General features: G+C 62.5%; 13 protein-coding genes across 13 annotated transcripts; 8 read left to right on the top strand and 5 right to left on the bottom strand.

Moving 5' to 3' along the window:
* Nucleotides 1-120: 120 nt before the first annotated feature.
* OSTLU_39197 (predicted protein) lies at nt 121-1,125 on the top strand (the record flags this gene model as incomplete). Its single annotated transcript, XM_001420804.1, has 1 exon — nt 121-1,125. One exon carries the CDS (start codon nt 121-123, stop codon nt 1,123-1,125), a length of 1,005 nt encoding a protein of 334 aa, XP_001420841.1.
* Nucleotides 1,126-1,218: 93 nt separating this feature from the next.
* Nucleotides 1,219-1,764, bottom strand: OSTLU_26903 (predicted protein; the record flags this gene model as incomplete). The annotated part of the gene is made up of 1 exon (XM_001420643.1): nt 1,219-1,764. The coding sequence occupies one exon, from the start codon at nt 1,762-1,764 to the stop codon at nt 1,219-1,221; it is 546 nt and encodes a 181-aa protein (XP_001420680.1).
* Nucleotides 1,765-2,400: 636 nt separating this feature from the next.
* Nucleotides 2,401-4,695, top strand: OSTLU_26902 (predicted protein; the record flags this gene model as incomplete). The annotated part of the gene is made up of 1 exon (XM_001420803.1): nt 2,401-4,695. The coding sequence occupies one exon, from the start codon at nt 2,401-2,403 to the stop codon at nt 4,567-4,569; it is 2,169 nt and encodes a 722-aa protein (XP_001420840.1). The 3' UTR covers nt 4,570-4,695.
* A 338-nt stretch (nt 4,696-5,033) lies between these two features.
* Nucleotides 5,034-8,308, top strand: OSTLU_26901 (predicted protein; the record flags this gene model as incomplete). Its single annotated transcript, XM_001420802.1, has 1 exon — nt 5,034-8,308. One exon carries the CDS (start codon nt 5,034-5,036, stop codon nt 8,280-8,282), a length of 3,249 nt encoding a protein of 1,082 aa, XP_001420839.1. The 3' UTR covers nt 8,283-8,308.
* A 317-nt stretch (nt 8,309-8,625) lies between these two features.
* OSTLU_17656 (predicted protein) lies at nt 8,626-9,645 on the top strand (the record flags this gene model as incomplete). The annotated part of the gene is made up of 1 exon (XM_001420801.1): nt 8,626-9,645. One exon carries the CDS (start codon nt 8,626-8,628, stop codon nt 9,643-9,645), a length of 1,020 nt encoding a protein of 339 aa, XP_001420838.1.
* Nucleotides 9,646-9,796: 151 nt separating this feature from the next.
* On the bottom strand, nt 9,797-10,877 carry RPL13a (Ribosomal protein L13a, component of cytosolic 80S ribosome and 60S large subunit; the record flags this gene model as incomplete). The annotated part of the gene is made up of 3 exons (XM_001420642.1): nt 9,797-10,303; nt 10,597-10,680; nt 10,869-10,877. The coding sequence occupies 3 exons, from the start codon at nt 10,875-10,877 to the stop codon at nt 9,797-9,799; spliced, it is 600 nt and encodes a 199-aa protein (XP_001420679.1).
* A 164-nt stretch (nt 10,878-11,041) lies between these two features.
* Nucleotides 11,042-13,366, bottom strand: OSTLU_88822 (predicted protein; the record flags this gene model as incomplete). Its single annotated transcript, XM_001420641.1, has 1 exon — nt 11,042-13,366. One exon carries the CDS (start codon nt 13,364-13,366, stop codon nt 11,042-11,044), a length of 2,325 nt encoding a protein of 774 aa, XP_001420678.1.
* Nucleotides 13,367-14,101: 735 nt separating this feature from the next.
* Nucleotides 14,102-14,542, top strand: OSTLU_17653 (predicted protein; the record flags this gene model as incomplete). The annotated part of the gene is made up of 1 exon (XM_001420800.1): nt 14,102-14,542. The coding sequence occupies one exon, from the start codon at nt 14,102-14,104 to the stop codon at nt 14,540-14,542; it is 441 nt and encodes a 146-aa protein (XP_001420837.1).
* Nucleotides 14,543-14,718: 176 nt separating this feature from the next.
* On the bottom strand, nt 14,719-15,093 carry OSTLU_8427 (predicted protein; the record flags this gene model as incomplete). Its single annotated transcript, XM_001420640.1, has 1 exon — nt 14,719-15,093. A coding segment is annotated over one exon (375 nt), but the record flags the coding sequence as incomplete, so codon positions are not given.
* Nucleotides 15,094-15,674: 581 nt separating this feature from the next.
* OSTLU_26895 (predicted protein) lies at nt 15,675-16,103 on the top strand (the record flags this gene model as incomplete). The annotated part of the gene is made up of 1 exon (XM_001420799.1): nt 15,675-16,103. The coding sequence occupies one exon, from the start codon at nt 15,675-15,677 to the stop codon at nt 16,101-16,103; it is 429 nt and encodes a 142-aa protein (XP_001420836.1).
* A 513-nt stretch (nt 16,104-16,616) lies between these two features.
* OSTLU_51081 (predicted protein) lies at nt 16,617-19,144 on the top strand (the record flags this gene model as incomplete). Its single annotated transcript, XM_001420798.1, has 1 exon — nt 16,617-19,144. One exon carries the CDS (start codon nt 16,617-16,619, stop codon nt 19,134-19,136), a length of 2,520 nt encoding a protein of 839 aa, XP_001420835.1. The 3' UTR covers nt 19,137-19,144.
* Nucleotides 19,145-19,245: 101 nt separating this feature from the next.
* Nucleotides 19,246-20,136, top strand: OSTLU_26893 (predicted protein; the record flags this gene model as incomplete). The annotated part of the gene is made up of 1 exon (XM_001420797.1): nt 19,246-20,136. The coding sequence occupies one exon, from the start codon at nt 19,246-19,248 to the stop codon at nt 20,134-20,136; it is 891 nt and encodes a 296-aa protein (XP_001420834.1).
* Nucleotides 20,137-20,186: 50 nt separating this feature from the next.
* OSTLU_26892 (predicted protein) lies at nt 20,187-20,690 on the bottom strand (the record flags this gene model as incomplete). The annotated part of the gene is made up of 1 exon (XM_001420639.1): nt 20,187-20,690. One exon carries the CDS (start codon nt 20,688-20,690, stop codon nt 20,187-20,189), a length of 504 nt encoding a protein of 167 aa, XP_001420676.1.
* Between the last annotated feature and the right edge of the window lie 334 nt (nt 20,691-21,024).

Below are 21,024 nucleotides of genomic sequence, written 5' to 3'. Positions count from 1 at the left end.
TCGCGTTCGCGTCGAAATCATTTTTTTAAATCTGACAGCCAGATCGCGTCACTCCTCGCCATGGTCGCCGACGCCTTCGCCGCCCTGCGCGCGGCGCAGAAGCCCAAAAGCGACGACGGCATGCCGTGGGTCGAGAAGTACCGCCCCAAGACCCTGGACGATCTCGTCGGGAACGACGACGCGGTCGATCGCATGCGAACCATGGTGCGGAGCGGCTTCATGCCAAACTTGATCTTTTCCGGTCCCCCGGGGTGCGGGAAGACGTCCGCGATCGGCGTGCTGGCGCGAGAGCTGCTGGGAGATAAATACAAGGAGGCGGTGCTGGAGATGAACGCGAGCGACGAGCGAGGGATCGATGTGGTGAGGAATAAGATTAAAATGTTTGCGCAGAAAAAGGTGACGCTCGCGCCGGGACGAACGAAACTGGTGATATTGGACGAGGCGGATAGCATGACGACGGCGGCGCAGCAAGCGATGCGAAGAACGATGGAGATTTACAGCGCGACGACGCGGTTTGCGTTGGCGTGTAACACGAGTGAGAAGGTGATCGAACCGATTCAGTCGCGGTGCGCGATCGTGCGGTTCGGGAAACTGACGGACGCACAGGTTTTGAAGAGGTTGATGACCGTGGTGGAGGCGGAGAAGGTGACGTACGTGCCGAAAGGTTTAGAGGCGATCGTGTTCACCGCGGATGGGGACATGAGACAGGCGTTGAATAACTTGCAATCGACGGCGCTCGGTTTCGGGATGGTGAACGAGGAAAACGTGTTTCGAGTGTGCGATCAACCGCATCCGAACATCGTGCGAGACGCGTTTTCGTTCATTTTGCAAGGGAACGTCGATGACGCGTACGCGCGCTTGAAGTCGCTGCACGACCAAGGGTATTCGGTGTTCGACATCATCGGCACCATGTACCGAGTGTGTAAAAATTTTGACGATACGGCGATGCCAGAGTTCATCAAGCTCGAGTTGATTCGCATCATAGGATTCACGCATTTGCGCCTTTCCGAGGGATGCGCGACGATGATTCAGATCGGCGGCGGCGTCGCGCGCATGGTCGAGCTCGTGAGCGACGCGAAGAAGATGGGCGGATACAGCGCCGAGCTCGGCCTAGACGCGCTTTAGAGCGAGACGCGTCGGTCGTTTGTAGATTTCATGAAAATTTCGTTGTCATTCACACAGCGCACAAAAATCGATGAAAAATCCGTCGCATCGCGCTCAGAGCATCTTCATCTCCTCCCGTCGCGTCGCCTCGTACGTCCTCGTCAAGTTTAAGTGCGTCTTGATGCTCTCGAGCTCGATCTTGGCCAAATTCGCCCGTCTCCGCGCCTCGACCATGCGTTTAATGTGATCCTGATACTCCTGCGACGCGTACGCCTGCACCTCCGCCGCCGCCTTCGTACCACCGTCCCCGATGTAATGCAGCGTGATCGTCGCCAACACGCACTTCTTCGCCTCCTCCAGCATCTCCGCCTCCGCGTGCGCGTCCGCCCACTTATTCCCCAAGTGTTGCATCTGATGATACACCGCGTCGATGTCCTCCGGCACGATCCCCCCCAGCGCGGGTTTCCCTCCGCCGTCGCGCTCGCGTCCCGTCGTCCCCGCGCCTCCCGTCGGCGCCCGCGTCGGCGCTCTCGCCGCCGCCGGCGGCAACGGCGGCGCGCCTCGCACCGGCGTCGTCGCTCGCGCGCCCGCCGTCGCTCCCGACCCCTCTCGCGCGCTCCCGACGCGCGTCGCCGTCGCCACCGTCTCCGACGTCCCCATCGCGCGCGCCGACGTCCCGTCCATCGCGAATCGCGCGCGCGTCGTTCGAATCGCGCGATTTCGAATCGCGCGCGCGATCATCGAACGATTCGTCGCCGCGTTCGGTCGAATCGCCGCTCGTCGCGTCGCGCGCGCGTCGCCGCGCGGTCGCGGTTCGACGCGCGCGATCGCGCGCGCGAGCATCCGCGCGTCGCGCTGGCGTTCGCGCGTCCGCGCGACGCGCGCGGCGAATCGTGTCGTGCGTATGGCGCGCAGTCTGGGCACGCAGAGAGGTCGCACGCGTTTCCACACATAGAGTGTTACTAGTGATTATACGTGTTTAATGTACATACACAAGAGTAGATTTACGGCATATCGAAGATTCCGACGCTGCGTCACACACAGAGAGGTCGCACGCCGCGCGTCTCGCTCCACGCATATTGATGGGGTGTTACGAGTTACTCTACGTGTTTAATGTACATACAAAGGCGTATATTTACGGTATATCGAAGATTCCGACTCTGCGCAACACCCCCGATCCGCGTCAGCGATGATGGATCGGCGTCGTCGACGGCGAACGACGCGCGCGCGACACACGCGAGCGCTCCCGCGACGCGCGCGCGCGACCGCGAACGTACTCGAACGCTCGAACGCGCGATGACGCGACGCGGCGCGGTGACGGCGGCGACGACGGAGGAGGCGGATCGCGCGGACGACGCGGCGCGCGGCGAGGGTGACGGCGGTCACGTCGGCGGTCACGCTGTCGGCGGTCAGGGCGGCGGTCACGGCGGTCACGGCGGCGGTCAGGGCGGCGGTCACGGCGGTCACGGCGGCGGTCACGGCGGCGGTCACGGCGGTCACGGCGGCGGTCAGGGCGGCGGTCACGGCGGTCACGGCGGCGGTCACGGCGGCGACGGCGGCACCGGCGGCGGTCACGGCGGCGACGGCGGCACCGGCGGCGGCACCGGCGGCAATGGCGGCGGCGGCGGCGGCGGCGGCGGCGGCGGCGGCGGCGGCGGCGGCGGCGGCGGCGGCACCGGCGGCGGCGGCACCGGCGGCAATGGCGGCGGCGGCGGCGGCACCGGCGGCGGCACCGGCGGCAATGGCGGCGGCGGCAATGGCGGCGGCGGCGGCGGCACCGGCGGCGGCACCGGCGGCAATGGCGGCGGCGGCGGCGGCGGCGGCGGCGGCGGCGGCGGCGGCACCGGCGGCAATGGCGGCGACGGCGGCTACCCCGCTGGCGGCGACGCCAACAACCCTTGCGAGGGCTTCTGTCAAGCGAAAACCGACGCGGACTCGTGCGACGCCATGCTCGCCTGCGAATGGGGCGACGCGGACTCGACGTGCGTCCCGCACCCTGAGTCGTACGCCATGGGCTTCGACGCGTGCCCGAAAACATTTGGCGAGTTACAGACGTTCGTCAAGACTACCAACAACATTCAGCAGATCAACCTGTGCGAAGTCGAGTGTTCGATCATCGACGACCAAAGTACGTGCGAGGCAAACGCTGGTTGTGAGTTCGACAAAGGTCCTGAAGGCGGCGATGAAGGCGGCGATGAAGAAGGCCTAAACCCTGAAGGCGGCGATGAAGAAGGCCCGCACTGTCGTCCGAAGTTCAACCTACCGGAAGTCAACACTGGCTGCGAAGACGCCTTGGCTCGCGTGGACGGCGGCGACGGCGGCGACGGCGGCGGTGGCGGCAACGGCGGCGAAGGCGGCGAAGGCGGCGAAGGCGGCGAAGGCGGCGAAGGCGGCGAAGGCGGCGAAGGCGGCGACGGTGACGGCACCACCGGCCACGACGGCGGCGATGGCGGCGACGGCGGCGACGGCGGCGGTGACGCCACCAACCCTTGCGTGGAGGTTTGTCGAGAGGGCACCGATGCGGACTCGTGCACTAGCATGATTGCCTGCGAATGGAACGAAGAGCTCCCGAACGGAGCACTTTGCGTCCCGCACCCTGAGTCGGACGCCATGGGCTTCGACGTGTGCCCGAGAACATTTGGCGACTTGCAGACGTTCGTCAAGGAAACCAACAAGCAGATCGACCTGTGCGACATTGAGTGTTCGATGAGCGACGAAGACCAAAGTGCATGCGAGGCAAACGCTGGTTGTGAGTTTGACGAAGGTAACCCTGATGACGACGATGAAGAAGGCCCGCACTGTCATCCGAAGCCCAACCTACCGGAAGTCAACACCGGCTGCGAAGACGCCCTGGCTCACGTGGACGGCGGCGACGGCGGCGACGGCGGCGACGGCGGCGACGGCGGCGAAGGCGGCGAAGGCGGCGACGGCAGCATCGGCGGCGGTGGCGGCGATGGCGGCGACGGCGGCGACGGCGGCGACGGCACCACCGGCGGCGATCACCCCATCGGCGGCGATGGCACCACCGGCGGCGGTTACCCCGTCGGCGGCGATGGCACCACCGGCGGCGGTTACCCCGTCGGCGGCGACGGCACCACCGGCGGCGGTTACCCCGTCGGCGGCGACGGCACCACCGGCGGCGATCACCCCGTCGGCGGCGACGGCACCACCGGCGGCGGTTACCCCGTCGGCGGCGACGGCGCCACCGGCGGCGGTTACCCCGTCGGCGGCGACGGCACCACCGGCGGCGGTTACCCCGTCGGCGGCGACGGCCCCGTCGGCGTTCCAACCTTGGGCCGAGCCCTCTACGCCGCCTCGAACTCCCACGCGTCGCTCATCGGCCCATCCGTCGCTCTCACCGGTTTCCTCGCCTTGGCGTTCGTCGCTTACAGGCGACACCGTCACGCGTCGCCCGAGGCCGCGCGTCTCCGACGCGGCGCGCGCGGCGCCTACGGCGCCGTCTGAGCGAAAATTTTGTCAACCCCGACCGTCGCGCTCGATCCTCGATCGCGCGATGATCACCGATAATCACCAATAATCAATCACCGCCGCGCGTCCTCGGTGCTCCGCGCGTGTGTTTTAATTTTAATCAGCTGAATCCACACGGACCTTTTGTCGTTCAACACCCAAAACTCATGAGCGGGCGCGTCATCACACCGCGACCGCGCGCGACGGCGGCCATGAGCGAGCGCGCGGCGCTGCTCGGACGCGGCGGCGATCGTCCGTCGTCGTCCCGCGCGACGCGCGACCGCGCGCGCGCGCGCGACGACGCGTACGACGTCGAGCGCGCGCGCGGCGAGATCGACGCCGACGACGGCGCGCGCGACGCCGGCGACGACGCGCGCGGCGGGAAGACGACTCGAGCGAGCGACGGCGCGGGAAGGGATGCGCGGCGACGCGGACGCGCGGCGTGCGTCGCGCTCGGCGCGATGGTGGCGGTGCTCGGGGCGCGCGCGCGAGGGACGGCGACGGGGGACGCGCGCGCGCGCGAGAGCGCGGCGCTGGGATTGACGCCGGTCGAGCGCGAGGCGTTCACGCGCGTTCCGGATAACGCGGGCGTCGCGTTGAACGGATGGTTGCACCTCGAGGATTGGTTCTTCGCGAACGGTGAGAGCACGTTGGTGGATTCGCCGCTCGGGCGCGCGCAGGGAAGGGTGTTGCCGCCGTTTTTCAATTCAGCCGAGGAGCTCGGTTTTTCGTGGTCGAGCGAGGGGGAGTTGGTGGCGAAACTCGCGAAGAAGTATGGGAATTTGAAGACTGTGAAGATTATGAACGCGTATCGATCGAGTTGGATGACGAACGCGGACGTGGAGAAGATCGCGCGAGTGGGATACAAGACGCTGCGACTACCTGTGAATTGGGCGGCGTTCATGGGCACGGAGAAAAGCCCGACGCGAGTGGTCGAAGACCCAAAGTATAGCGATCGAGCGCAGGTGACTGTCGATCAGATGACGTTGACGAACGTTCTTCGAATCTTGCACAAGAAGACTGGGGCGCGAGTGGTAGTCGACATGCACAACATGCCCGGTGGCAGCTCGGAGGGCACGTACAACGGCGTGTCTCCGCACCCACCGGCGTTTTGGGACGACGCAAAACTTCAAGACGTGGGTGTGAACGCGATTCACAGTATGTTCAAGTGGTACAACCACCTCACTGAGGATGATAAGGATTTTGTCGATGGCTTCACGCTTTTGAACGAACCCGCGCACTTGATGCCGGCGAAACGCGACGCGATGCTGGCATGGATGGAGAAGGCCATCTTTGCGTATCGTCAGCTCGTGGCGCGACCCCGCGAGATGTCGGGCAAGCGCGTGCCAAAGCTGTACGTCAATTTGATGGAAACGAGTGGGCTAGCAGTACAAGAGTACGGGAAACTCATGAGAAAGTGGTTCGATCGCGAAGAGCTTAGAACGTGGGCGGTATTAGACACACACTTCTATCTCGCTTGGGGAGTGAATGGATGCAAGTCTGGGTGCGCTTGGAGTTGCTCGGACTCGTCGCAACACATCACTGAAACCGTTCGATCTGCCATGGCCGGGCACATCGCGAAGGTGAAGCGCACGGCGGAGGACATCGGAGTGCACCAATTTAGTGTGGGCGAGTGGTCGCTCGCGACGCATCACGACAGCGCCATGGGCTGCGACGAAGATAGAGTGAAACATGCTGTGTACAGGGGTCAAATGCGAGCTTTTGAGGTCGCAAACATGCCAAACTTTTTCTGGGGTTGGAAAATGCAACGCGCTGGGAAGCATCAAGATTTCTGGAGCATGGAACACTTCCAAGCGTCCCTCGGCGCGTTTCACGACGACTCTGAGGTGAGTGGTGGTAACGTCACGACAAACGCTGGTCGAACCACACCGGCAGAACAGGCGCAAGCGTTGCCACGTCCGACGGCAGCGAGGCTTGGTGCATCGCAGGAAGACGCATCAGAGGAGTACTCAGATCCCATGACGCTGGCTGACGCGATGAAGGCAGCTACTTCAACGGACGTGTTACCTACGCCCGTGGCGCCGGCCTCATCTTCCCCAGTTCCAACCACCAGCCCGAACGCAGCGGAACAGCAGTCGCTGACTGGCATTGAGGCAGCTACTTCAACGGACGTGTTACCTACGCCCGTGGCGCCGGCCTCATCTTCCCCAGTTCCAACCACCAGCCCGAACGCAGCGGAACAGCAGTCGCTGACTGGCATTGAGGCAGCTACTTCAACGGACGTGTTACCTACGCCCGTGGCGCCGGCCTCATCTTCCCCAGTTCCAACCACCAGCCCGAACGCAGCGGAACAGCAGTCGCTGACTGGCATTGAGACGAACGCAACCGAGGTCAATAGTTCTAGCACATTGGGATTCGAAGGCCACGCGGCGCCCTGGGAGAAGGCGTCGAGAGGTTTACCGCCCGTAGATTTCACGCAAGAAAACCAGAACGGCGGACCGAATCGCGAGCAGAAGCATCACAAGAGCGACATTTCGGACGAGTTCGAAGAAGTCGAGCCGAGACACAGCAGTCACAAGGAACAACCGCAAGCTGACCGCGAGCAGAAACATCACACGGTGCGGCAGCAACCGATTGCTGCGCAGCCGACTACGTACCAGCAACCGCAGCAGACGGCCACGTATCAGCAGCCAGCGCAGCCGACTACGTACCAGCAACCGCAGCAGACGGCCACGTATCAGCAGCCAGCGCAGCCGACTACGTACCAGCAACCGCAGCAGACGGCCACGTATCAGCAGCCAGCGCAGCCGACTACGTACCAGCAACCGCAGCAGACGGCCACGTATCAGCAGCCAGCGCAGCCGGTACCCATGTCGGGATCGTCACAAAGTCGTCCAGCGCTTGCGCCGGCGCGCCAAGTGGTGCCATCTCGCTTTGCTCCGGCTGTGCAAGCCCCGGTCACTTCTTCGACAACTTCGGACAAGCCAATTGTGTACGCGAAAGATAGACACGATGGTTCATTTTGGGGCACCTCGTATGGATTAGACGCGCTCAAGCCTCCAGAAATTCATCAAAACTCGCTCATGATTGACGACGAGCAAAACGTGGACGAGACAGAATATTACGAAGAACCGCGCGAAGCTGTCGCTGCTCGCACTGGCGCCAAGTTGCCGACATACGCTGATGACGCGGCTGATCATTTGTATCACCACCGCTCGACGTACTCCATGCACGACGCCAAACATATGAAGCACAAGATTTCGTACGATCTCTTCTCCTCGAGCGCCTCCAAGGCGAGCGACTCGTACGACGATGACGACGACGACGTCGACGAGGACACGCGCGATGCACACGGACATGGACGAAAGAAGCATGATGAAAGCGTCGACTTCGAGGCTCTCGCGGAATCACAGAGTTTTGTCCCTAAAGAATCTTCCAAGCACAATAAGAATCCGTGGGACGACTCAGTTGAGCGCGCGCCGAAGAAGAAGAGCTCTCATCGCAGTAGTTCCGCGGACTTTGACGAAGACGACGACGAGGGTGACGAAAACCTTTCGACGCACGCTCAGCACGGTTCCTCGAAACACTCTCACAAGTCCAAAAAGCACGCATCAAAGTCGGACGCGTACTCCGCCGACGCTCTCGAAGAATCCTTCGCCGAGGACGACGTCGACCACGACCACGAGCACGAAGACGACGACGAGGGTATTCCAGCCTGGATCCAATGGGACGCCGCCACGGCCGCGTAAAGCGCGCAACATTCCTGTAATAGCTTTACACAACCAATCGTAGCTTCCCGCCCTCCCGTCGTTCCGCGCGTCGTCGAAAATCTCTCTGGATAACGAGAGATCGCCATCGCCGCCGGAGCCGCGCCCGCACACATCGCCTCGTCCGCGGATCCATCGCTGCCTCGCGCACACCGACGCGATGTCCACCTTGCGCGCCTCGACGCTCGCCGACGTCGCCGACGCCCGCGCGCGCGACGTCGTTCGCCGCGCGCGCGCCCAAAAACCGCTCGCGGCGTCCCGACGCCCTCGCGCGGTGCGCCGCGCGCCGTGCGCGCGCGCGTCGAGCGGTGACATCGATCCGCTCATGCTGCGCGCGATCCGAGGCGAAGACGTCGAGCGACCGCCGATCTGGATGATGCGACAGGCGGGGAGATACATGAAGGTGTATCAAGACTTGTGCAAAAAGCACACGACGTTTCGAGAGCGAAGCGAGACGGTGGATCTCGCGGTAGAGATCTCGCTGCAGCCGTACGAGGCGTTTAAACCCGATGGGGTGATTTTGTTCAGCGATATTCTCACGCCGTTGCAAGGGATGAACATTCCGTTCGACATCGTAAAGGGAACGGGGCCGATCATCTTCAACCCGGTGCGCGAGATGGACGATATCAAGAGCATCACGCCGTTGGAGCCGGAGAAGAGCGTGCCGTTCGTCGGGGAGTCGTTGAAGGTGTTGAGAAATGAAATTGGGAACGAGGCGACGCTGCTCGGGTTTTGTGGAGCGCCGTTTACGTTGGCGTCTTACATCGTCGAGGGCGGGACGAGCTCGCACTACAAGGTGATTAAGAAAATGGCGTTCGATTCGCCAGCGGTGTACGAGGCGCTCATGAATAAGCTCACGGACGCCGTGATCGAGTACACGCGGTACCAAGCGGACTCTGGGGCGCAAGTGGTGCAAATTTTCGACTCGTGGGCAAGCGAGTTTTCGCCCGCGGATTTCGAAGTGTACTGCCTGCCGTACCTCCAACGCATCGTCGCCGAGTGCAAGCAAACCCACCCACACGTGCCGCTCATCCTTTACAGCTCTGGAAGTGCCGGTTTCTTGGAGCGCTTAGCGACGACGAACGCGGATGTTATCAGCTTAGACGGGACGATTGACATGGCGGACGCGCGCGCTCGACTCGGTATGGATCAGGCGGTGCAAGGGAACATGGATCCGCTCCACCTCTTTGCGTCGCAAGATTTCATCACGAAAAAGGTGCACGAAACGATCGCCAAGGCTGGAAACAAGAAGCACGTCATGAATCTCGGTCACGGGGTCATGGTCGGCACCCCAGAGGAAAACGTTGGACACTTCTTCAAGACCGTTCGAGACTTCCGGTATTAAGCGCCGAGCGGTTTTAAGCGGCGCGCTCTCGCAAAGGCAACTGCGCAAAGGCGCGCTTTAGTTTGGAAATTGATTTAATTTGAAACTTTCTCATCTCATTCACAACCTTTTTCGACTACACACCTACTATTTTTTGGCGAGTGTCAAAAATCTAATACCCGGTGGCTTCGATCAACTGTTGCAAATCGCCGAGTTGCGCATTCGCCGCAGCCTTGGCCGCGGCAAACTTGGAGTTAGCCTCCTTCTTCTGCGCCCAGTACTCAGACGCCGCAGTTTGGCGCTTCGCCTCGAGCTCCTTCACGATCGCACCATGCTTCCACCCGATTTGTTCGCAGAAGTCGCCGAGCACGCAGAAACGGTGCCCCTCACCGAGGCGCAACACCTTGAGCGCTTCCGGAACGACCGCGCGCTTAACCTTGTCGTACGGCGCCGGGATGCCTTCGTACGCCTTGAAGCGTTCGAAAGCAGCCGCACCACGCACAGTCTTGTGCGGAAGCATACCGCGAACCGTCTTCCAGAAGAGTCGAGACGGCGACGTGTAGTGGTACGGACCCTTCTTCGGGTTCGTGTTCATCCTCTTGTTCTTGTAGCGGTCGTGCGCCATGCGACGACGAACCATACCACCGGACATGCAGATACCCTCGGTGCGAACCACAACCTATTCGTTACGCAAACCATCGCGCGTGCTTTCGTCAGTCTTCGCGTTCGTCGTTCGCGCGTCTCGCGCGTCAAAGCCCTAATCCGCCACCACCGATGCGACCGACATCCCATCGTCCCGCGCCTCATCTGCGTCTTGTCGACGTCCAACGCGCGCGCGAATCATCGCATGAATACCACCATATCCATCGCTCGCCATCGCGTCGCGCTCCGTCGCCTCCACGGTGCGCGCGCGCGACGCGATGATCGCGCGCCCAACGCGAACGCGCGCGCGTCGCCGAAATCGATACGCACCACGTGCTGGCCTTGCAACAACTGCTTGGAGACGATCGAGGCCAATCGCCCGAAAAGGTGTCCCTTGGCGTCGATGACGATAACCTGCGGGTGCGTCGCGCGCGCGTCGGCGTCAGTCTTCGCGCGTCGGCGTCGTGGTCGATCGCGAAACCCTACGCGATGCGGGGCGTCGCGTCGATGTCGCGCGCGTCGCGCGCGTCGATCGAGTCGATCGCGAACGCGCGCGATGTCGATGAAGACGTGCGCTTCGACGCGCTCGGCGCGCGCCGTACCTTGTCCATGGCGAGCGTTCGAGGGCGTCGCGTAAAGACGGATCGCGCCGCGGGCGTCGGAAGGTCTTTGGCACTTTTGACCATGTTATTATACGAGTCTCGGTGCGCAATGTGTCTGTTTTTATGGTATGAAAGATGTGTGATTGTATTTAACACACGGACTTTGTCCGTGGTCACCGCTGCGCGGCGGAGACTTGCCTGTGAAGCTGCACTAGGAACTCGCCGTAGGACGACGCGCCGGGCACGTTGGCCGCGCCTCGATCTTCGATGAGGTAAGGGAATAATTGCGTCTCACTCGGATGGCCTTGGATGACGACGGTGAGGGCGAGATGACGCGCGCGGGACGCCTCGGCGCGTATGTCGTCGACGACGGCGCGCGCGCGACGCGAGACGTCGGTGTCCAGATGAGGGAGGTTGCAGTCCACATCCGCGCTCGGAGGACCGCTAGGGCCGAACAAAGCGGCGACGAACTGTGGGTCGAGCATCTTTCCGAGCCATAAAAGCAGGCGACGACCGTCGTCGACGAGGTAGGCGCCGCGAGCGTCGATGCGCTCGCCCGCGAGGACGGTGCGCGGCGGCAAAATCACTCTGCCGTATTCGTCCTTCGTACCCGCTTCCTCGGGCATCGTGTGCAAGGCGTGCATCGTGGGATACAGCAGCTTTAAGATTTCTTCCGTCGAGGCAGACATGAAGTCGTACACAGCGGCGATCCGCGCGTCGACGGGGACGTCTCGCGGGCCGCCTCGCATCGCCGTGCTCTTGCTCGCGGCGAAGATCCACAACGGAAGTAACTTCATGCTCTCGGGGAAGATGAGCCTATTGAACGCTCTCGACGCTTGCGTGTTGAGCAACTTGAACTCACGCAACGTGGCGACAACCTTGGTCATCACCGCCTCGCGCGCATCTTGCAATCGCACCGTGAGCGTGCGCTCGGCGCCCAAACGCGCCATGAACGCGCCCATGGCGCCGCAGTCCACGGCGCGGTACATCTCTGCTATGTCTGTCACCACCGGAACCGCCATCGTGTGCACTCGGATTCTGCGTTCTCCTTCTGCGGAGGTGTACAGTAGCGCACACTGCAAGTACGAAATGTTCGTGCTCGGAACCACTTCGTCGTGCGCGATGTGCACGCCGTACGCCTTGTCGCCATCCGTCGCCGGGAGCGCGAGCAAGTCCATCGATCGAATGAAGAAGTGCCCGTTGAAGGCGCAGATTCTAAATCCTCGACTGCATCGCACCCGACACACGGCTTCCCACGCGGTGAAGCGCGTGAGATTATTTTTCAGCTCCTTTGCGTACTTTACCCCATCCTTGTCCGGCGTAAAACCGGGGTAATGTCGCAACTCGCCTCCGGTGAACTTGCACAACACCGCCATGGAGGCCAAATCAGAGAACGGCGCCGCGATGGTGTACAAATCGATACAAATCTGATGTCGTGAGCACTCTGCCGAGGTCTTCTTGAAGAAACCATCGACCGGGCCGCGAAGCAGGTGTTCCTTCGTGCTATCCGTGCTCGCTCGCGTGTCGTCGCGGTTGATCATGCGTCCCGCGCCGAGCGTGGGCAGGCAGGATTGGAACACGAGAAGCTTACCACCGATGTGAGACATAGCTAAGAACGCGGCTTGAATCGCCGGGCCCATGGCACTTTCCATGTTTTGCGTCTGCGCGTACGTATCGCACACCATGTCTAAAAATGCATCAATCACCGCGCGCGACTCGGCGAGATTCACCAGCAAGTCGTCTGGCATCGGACAAAACGGGTCGTCGAGCTCGGCGACTACCATCATTTGCGGCTGAGACTGATTCGCCTTCAGGCTATAAAAGTGTAACGTCGAATCGTACGTCAAGAATCCGACCCGCGTGCGCTCGCTCTTCTTCGACATGACGTCGAGGGAGTCCCGAATCACCTCCACCGTTTGTTTCAAAAAGCCGCTATTCACCGCCGTGTGCGACACGTCCAAGGCGAAGAAGTAGGACGGCGGCATCGGCGGTCGCACCATGTACTCTTGGCTCGCTAAAAATTCAACCGTTCCACTGTTCAACTCAGGGCGCTCGGCGATGTCTCGACGCACCCCGTTCGCGTCGAGCGTGCAAAAGTAATCCACCGGCACTTCGTTGGGCAGCGCGCACACGTTGCACCTAAATCGCCGCCCGCCGTCTGTGAATTGCACGAAAGGGTTTATGTAAGTTCGACATCTGCGGCATCGCACGATACCCGAGCTCCCGAAATGCGCCGTCTTCACCGTCGTCTCATCTCCAGGTCTGAGCGGCTGGACGATGCATCCCAGCGGCATGGCGAACCTCGTCTTCAAGCTCGGGCTCGACGGCAGCGCCCCGCACGTCAGACGCATGTACTTGGGATCGCACGAAAGCTCCAAGTTCGGACGCGCTTCGTCGTCGCCCGGTCGAGGAAACGTCGCGGGATCCATTCCAGCCTCCCCACCGGGACCACCGCCCGGACCGAGGTTCAGAGACGCGAAATCCTCCACAAAGTTCATCGCCGGCGCGCCGTAACCGCCCGCCTGCGGGTACCCTCCCATCGCGGGCATCCCCGGACCTGGCACCGGCGGCGGCGCCATCGCCCCCATCGGCGGTTGCGGTGCCATCCCCATCGGCGACTGCGGCGGATACTGCGGCGGATACTGCGTTGGATACTGCGTTGGATACTGCGGCGACTGCGGCGGCGCGCCGATCGGCGGCGCGCCAATCGGCGGCGCGCTCGCCGTCGACGGCACCATCCCCTGTCCGTGCGCCATCGCCGCCATCCCTCCCATCGCCGGCGGCGCGTGCATCCCTCCCATCGCGCGTCCCATCGTCACCGGCGGCGCGATCCCGGTCCCCGGCGCCCCCGGCGTCGGCGCGCTCGCGCTCGCGAATCCGCCGCCTCCGTCGAATCCGCCGCTCGATCCCATCGCCGGCGCGCCCCGTCCCGCGCCCGCGCGCGCGTCCGCCGCGACCGCGCCCGGCGCGACGTGCGTCTGACCGCCCGCGTGCGTTTGCCCGTTCGGTTCGCCCGCGCGCGCCGCGCGCGCGTCCGGCCCATCCATCCCGCGTCCCGGCGCGCCGCGCCAATCGTGCGTCGAACGCGCGTCGCGCGCGCCCGCGTCCGCGCCCGGCGCGCCGATCGGCGGCGGCGCGCGTCGCGGCGCGCCGATCGGCGGCGGCCCGATCGGCGGCGGCTGCATCGGCGCGTCGCGAAGTGCGGCGTCGGCAGATCGCGACGCCCGGCGCGAATGCGCGTCGCGATCGCGCCCCGCGCGCGCGTCGCGACGCCGCGCGCGGCGCTCGGCGCGATCAGGCGCGACCTCGTCGACCTGCCGGGCGATCCGACGCTCGTCGTGCACACGAACGTGGACATGGGGTCGAGGAAGCGCGCGTTCATGCTCGCGGCGAGCCGAAGCGTCGCGAAGACGCTGAAAAAGCCCGAGAGCTACGTCGCGGTGTGCGTCGTGGACCGCGCGGACATCGTCTGGGGAGGGTCCGACGACGACTGCGCGCTGTGCAGGCTGACGAGCCTGGGAGGGATCGATCTGGAGAATAACAAGGCGGTGAGCGAGGACGTGTGCGCGCTGTTGGGCGAGACGTTCGGAATCGCGGGAACGCGCGTGTACGTGACGTTCGAGGACGTGGCGCGAGAAAACATGGGATACGATTCGGCGACGTTTGCGGGGTGACCGGGGGGGGGAAGCGAGCGGCGAGGAAATCGCGGGGCGAGTCGACGCGCGCGTCGCGGAGACGCCGGGGACGTCGTCTAGCGCTAGCGCGCGTTACAATGTGTTACAATCAGCGAAACGCGACGCCTTCGTCGCGCGAGGCCTTCGTCGCGCGCGCGAACGAACTAAATCATGCGAAGCTTGACGATGTCGCTCGAGTGAGGAAACGCGTCGACGAGCAAGACGTTGGGATCGTCGTTCAACTCGTCCACGATGCCGTGCCAATAAATCACCATTCCGGGCCCGAATCTGTTGACGTATCCCTGAAACTGTTCCACGCCCTTCTCCACGTGCACCAAAGGATCGCTGAACGACGCCTTGGAGTCTATCCAATTCACTATTCGCCCGCGCACGGCGATCGGCACCTCGAGTTTGATATCCGGCGTCCGCGCGTGTCCGTCCGCGCGTAAATCCCGCTCCGTCACGAACGGTATCCCCTCCGCCGCGAGCATCTCCTCCAACAATTCCTCGTACTCCTTCCCCGCGTTGTGTCGCAGCGCGTCCACCGCCGGCGACGCGTGATGATCCCACGCCGTCACGCGTTCGACGTCCAACCGCAACCGCCGACACAGCTTCGCCCCGCGCGCCGCCGCCGGCGTCCCCGCCGCCGGCGTCGCCGGTATCTTCCCGTGCGGGTCCCTGAGCAGCGCCCCCACCGCCTTGTGCCCCACCCCGAGCAGGTGTTCGAGCAGCAACCGCATCAACTGACACGCCGGAAAGTCTAAGTTCTGCGCCACGCTGAACACATCCTCCCCCAGCAGGTACCGCCGCGCGTGCGCCTCGATCGCGCGCACCTGCCGTCCGTGCGCGGCGCGGATCCTTCGCGACGACTCCTGCGACGCGATGCTCACGAGCGCGTCGAGCGTGAGCTCGGGATGCGCCGCGCGAAGCGCGTCGACGTTCGGGTGGGCGTCGCACGGCGTCGCCGCGATCTCGCGTCGGATCGCCTCGTACGTCTCCAGCCGCATCGACGGCGCGGCGTTTTCGGCGCCGGACGCGCGCGGCGTTTTCGGCGCGGCGCGGAGTGGCGCGGCGCGGCACTGATCGACGCGTCGAACGAACGATTCACCGAACGATTCATCGATTCGCCGCGATGCCGCTCGAGATCGCGAGCGAGTTCGGCTGCGTCGTCGCCGCCGTCGGCGCGTGCTTCGTGCCGCTCGTCTACGGCGCGGTGCGCGTCGCGCGCGCGCGGAAGGCGCACGGCGTCGAGTACCCCGACCTGTACGCCCCGCCGGGACACGAAAAGAAGAAACAGTTCGACTGCGTGCAGCGCGGACACCAGAACACGCTGGAGAACTACGCGCCGGTGATCGCGATGGGGACGGCGAGCGGACTGGCGTACCCGCGGGCGTCGGCGATCCTGCTCTGCGTGTGGGCGGTCGGTCGCGTGGAGTACATTCGCGGGTACGCCACGGGAGACCCGGCGAAGCGACGGCTCGGGGGACTCGTGTCGCACCTGGCGGACGTGCCGCTGTTCTTCATGACGTTTTTCGCGGCGAAGAAGATCTTGGACGCGTGAGCGCGCGGACGCGGAGGCGTCGCGCGACGACGACGACGCGCGCGCTTTATCCGGCGCGACGCGACGCTCGACGCTCGACGCTCGACGCTCGATTTCGATCGGACGCGCGCGACGCGCGGCGCCGCGGCGTCGCGACGGCGCGTCGGAGTTTTCGTTTTGTTGTAATTTTGTTTGTTTCGGCGTCCATCGCGCGCGCGAATTCGCGTTCGTCTCGTCGCGCGCGTTCGCGGCGTCGGCTCGCGGTGCAACAGAATCGGACGGGCGACTCGTCGTCCCGTCGCGCGCCGCAGACGACCGCGCGCGCGCTCGCGATGCGCCGCACGGCGAATAACAACTCATCCGTCACGGACTTACAAGGTGCGAATCGCGCGCGCGGCGTCGATCGACGCGCGCGAAGCGACGAAACGCGGAATCGGAGTCTTGGGTTTTTTGGTGATTCGAGCGGTCGAGACGCGCTCGCGGCGCGCGCGCGCGCGGGCGTCGCGCGAGAACGACGGACTGACGATGCGCGCGATGTGGTCTGCGAAACGAACAGCGCTGATCGGGGAGGACGCGAACGATGGGAAGCCGAACACGATCGGCGGGTCGAGCGCCGATCTCAGCGGGGCGAGCGGGGCGAGCGAACCGCGCGTCGAACGCGTCTTCATCGTCAGTAATTCGTTACCGCTGAAGATGCGAGAGGACGCGGAGGCGGGGAAACCGTACGGACACAAGTATGCGTTCGAAAAGGATGGGGATAGCATTTACGATCAATGTCGGGAAGGAGCGGAGGCGAACGGGCAGTACGACGCGGTGATAAACGTCGGACAGTTGCCGATGCAAGTGCCGTTTGAGTTGCAAGAGGCGGTGGCGAACGATTTAGAGGCGAGATTTGATGCGGTGCCGGTGTTTTTGCCCGAAGATACCAAGGAGAACTTTTATAAGGGGTTCTGTAAACAGTATCTGTGGCCTCTGATGCACTACGTCTTGCCGATGTCGCCGTTGGATTCGCGATTTCAAAAACATCAGTGGCAGGCGTACATCGCGGCGAATAAGCGTTTCGCGGATAAGCTGATGGAAGTGGTGTGCAGTGATGACGATCAAGTGTGGGTGCACGATTACCACTTGATGCTTTTGCCGACGTTTCTGCGTAAACGCTTCAACGCCGTCAAGTGTGGTTTCTTTTTGCACTGCCCGTTTCCGTCGAGCGAAATCTTCAGAACGACGCCGAACCGAGATTTAATCCTGCGCGGACTTTTAAATGCCGACTTTGTCGGTTTTCATACGTTCGATTACGCTCGACACTTTTTGTCGTGCTGCACGCGGTTGCTCGGATTAAATCATAGGATGGAGCGCGGGTCGCTCGTCATCGACAACTTCGGCAGACTCGTGTCGGTTAAGATTTGTCCCACTGGCGTGAAGACGTCGCGTTTGCGAGATGTTTTAGACGCACAAATGTGCAAGGATCGTCGGAAAGAACTCGTCACCGAAATTGCGGGGCGCAAAATGTTGCTTGGTCTCGATGATTTCGACGAGTTCAAGGGAATCGATCAGAAAATCGCGGCGTTTGAACGCATGCTCGACGAACACCCAGAAATCGCCGAGCAAATTGTGCTGTATCAAGTGTGTAATCCACCTCGCGGAAGTGGGCGGGACATTGATGATTTGCGAGCGACCGTGGATTCGATGGTGGCGAGAATAAATGACAAGTATGCAAAGAATGGTGTCAACGTTGTGAAGTTTGAAGTGAGGCCCGTGCCGCTGCACGAGCGCATCGCGTTGTACTCAGTCGCGGACATCGCTGTGGTCACGGCCACGCGCGATGGTATGAACCTTGCGCCATACGAGTACATAACTTGTAGACAGGGTCCGAATGACGAGTCCCAGGGCACGTCCGATGGTTTCTCGTTGCCACGACAATCCTCTTTGATTATTTCTGAGTTCACCGGGTGTTCGCCGTCGCTCTCAGGGGCGCTTCGCGTCAACCCGTGGCACGAAGAGGATGTCGCGGATTCCATGTACAAAGCACTTCAAATGAGCGGTCACGAGCATGAAGCTCGTCATGAGAAGCACTGGCGCTACGTTAGCGAGCACCACGTCGGCTTCTGGGCGCAATCTTGCCTCGCCGAGCTTCAGCGCGTGACAGAGAAGGCTCAGAGCAACCGATGCTACGGTTTGGGTTTCGGGTTGAACTTCCGTGTCGTGCATCTCAGTTCGACGTTCCGAAAGCTCGACACGGCCGGTGTGGTGGCCAACTACCTCAAGGCGACTCGTCGAAAGCTCGTGATCGATTACGACGGTACGCTAGTACCACTGGCATCCTTTGCGCAGCCGCCGACGGCGCATTTATTGTCCCTCCTCACCGTCCTCGTAAATGACGACGCAAACGAGGTGTGTATCGTGTCTGGACGCGAGCGCGAGACTTTAGACAAGTGGTTCGGTAATATTCCTGGTCTTTGCATGGTGGCTGAGCACGGATACTGGTTCCGCCGCGGATCAGACGTGGCGTGGAACGAGCTTGCTCCGAGTGGCACGGACAACAGCGTGCTCGAGTGGAAAGATACCGTCCTACCAATTTTAGAGCAGTATGCCGAAGCGACGGACGGTTCGTTCATCCAGTCCAAAGAAAGTTCTTGCGTGTGGCACTATCGAGACGCCGATCCCGATTTTGGGGCTTGGCAAGCCAAGGAACTTCTCGATCACCTCGAGAGCGTGTTACACGGCGACCCCGTGGACGTCATCGCCGGAAATGGCACCGTCGAGATCAAACCCAAGGGCGTGCACAAAGGTCTGGTGATAAACCAACTTTTAGACACGCAATCTTCCGCTGACGTCGCCGATTTCGTTCTCGCCGTTGGCGACGACCGTTCGGACGAGGACATGTTCGTCGCCGTCAACACGCACGCGCAGCTCCCGCTCTACGCCGGCGCGTCCATTTACACATCAACCATAGGTCAAAAACCGAGCAAGGCGCCTGCGTATCTCGACGACACCGACGACGTGGTCAACATGTTGCAAACGTTGGCTCAATACAACGTCTGCCACAGACACTGATTCAATTTTGTATTACTATCACGGAAACGTATCCATCTCTTTTTCGCTTGCATCGTCTTCAAACGACCGCGCGCGGTTTCGCCATCGCATGCGTCGCGCGCGCGTCGATATGTTTCTCACATTCGTTCGTACCGCGTGCGCGCGCCCACTGGCTCCGGCCGAACGACTCACGCACGCCGAGGCGACGCCGAGGCGTTTGAAGTTGGACTCGTCCCAGTCGGCGACGACGACGTCGTTTCCATCGCGCACGCGAGGCTTCGCGCTTCGCACGCGCGCGCAGGCGAACGCCGACGATGCATCCGAGGTGCCTAGGAAGAAGACGCGCGCGGACGTCTTTGAATCGCTCAAGAATCAACCACTGAGTGGGACAAAGTACAAATCCACCGGAGCGTTTCAACCGACGCGCGTGGACGACGCCAAAGCGCAAATCGTGCGATTTCTCGAATACAAACCGCGCACGCGTAAGGAGTTATTTGATAAATTGACGATCGATAAGGGATACGAGGCTGAGGATGCGAACGAGGCGTTGGATGCTATGCAACGCGCGGGGGTGCAAAGCGACGCCGCGTACGCAGAGGCGTTCGCGAGGTACAAGTGGAGAAACTCGAGATGGGCGGCGTGGCGCGTGCGAGGGGCGCTGCGACAGAAAGGCGTGGATGATCGAGACATAGACTTAGGATTTGGGCCCGTGTTCGCGGAGGGTGGGGCCATAAAGATTGATTTATTTGAAGACGACGAGGACGACGACGAGGACGACGACGAGGACGACGAGGAAAATTTAGAACGAACGCGGGCAAAGGAACTCTTGCAGGCAGCTCGAACGCAGTTTAAGAGGAATAAACGCGGAGACTTTCAGGCGCGCGTAAGACGTCTGATGGCTTGGCTCGAACGGCGCGGACACGGCGGTTCGGTGATTCGCGATATCGTCACCGTGTTGAAGCGAGAAGAGGAGTACTCGGACGACGACGAAGACGACGGCGCGTTGCACTTTGACGATTAGTAAACACACGTACAATAATTGAATTTCAATCAGCCTCGACAGCGCGCGCGCTACACCGCGCCCGTCTTTGCCGTTTTGGCGGCTGCCAACAGTCCGCCGAAAGATGACAATTCCAGCGGTACGCCCGTGAGCGCTACGATCAATCCAAACCCGGCAAACATGTACGCAAAAGTCCCGACAACGTTGATGCAAAACACAGTCAACGCAAACGCCCACTTCTTATCGTTATTCGGCGCGTACCTACGAAAGAACTCCACGATTCTATCCGTCCCCGGGGAGATGGCCACCGACAACGCGAATCGCGCCGGGCGCAAAAAGTTTTGAATCATCCACAACCCAAAATACGACGACGCGAACGTCTTCATCGACAGCGAATTCACCAGCGGGCTCGCCCCCGTCGTCTTCACCGCCGTGTACGTCGCCAGCATCAACGACGTCACGTAAAACACGTTACTCACGAACCCGTACGACAGCAACGCCGCCGAACCGAGCGAGGCAATCTTCTTCTTATCGATCTTCGCCGCGTCTCGCCACCACGCCTTGACCTTTGCCATCCCACTCGTCTCGTTCGCGTCGTCGCTCGCGTCGTCGCTCGTCGCCGCGCGCGCGACGACGACGCGACGACGCGCGTTCGCGCACTCGTGAGACGCAACGATGTCGACGCGCGCGCGCGCGCGCGCCGCGCGACCGACCGCGATCGTCCCGCGTCGCGGCGTCGGCACCGCGCGCGAAGGCGCCACCGACGGGCGCGCGCGCGCGATCGCGCGCATGTCGCGAATCGGCGCGCGTCGCGGTGTGAGGCGCGCGAGGCGTCGCGCGCGAAGGCGTTCGACGAACGCCGTTCGTCCGCGCGGTCGTCGCGGCGAAAGCGTCGAGTGCTATCATACA

The sequence above is a fragment of the Ostreococcus lucimarinus genome, chromosome 12 (genome assembly GCF_000092065.1).
Source record: "Ostreococcus lucimarinus CCE9901 chromosome 12, complete sequence".
Taxonomy (NCBI): Eukaryota; Viridiplantae; Chlorophyta; class Mamiellophyceae; order Mamiellales; family Bathycoccaceae; genus Ostreococcus; species Ostreococcus sp. 'lucimarinus'.
This window is presented reverse-complemented; position numbering and strand designations above follow the sequence as displayed.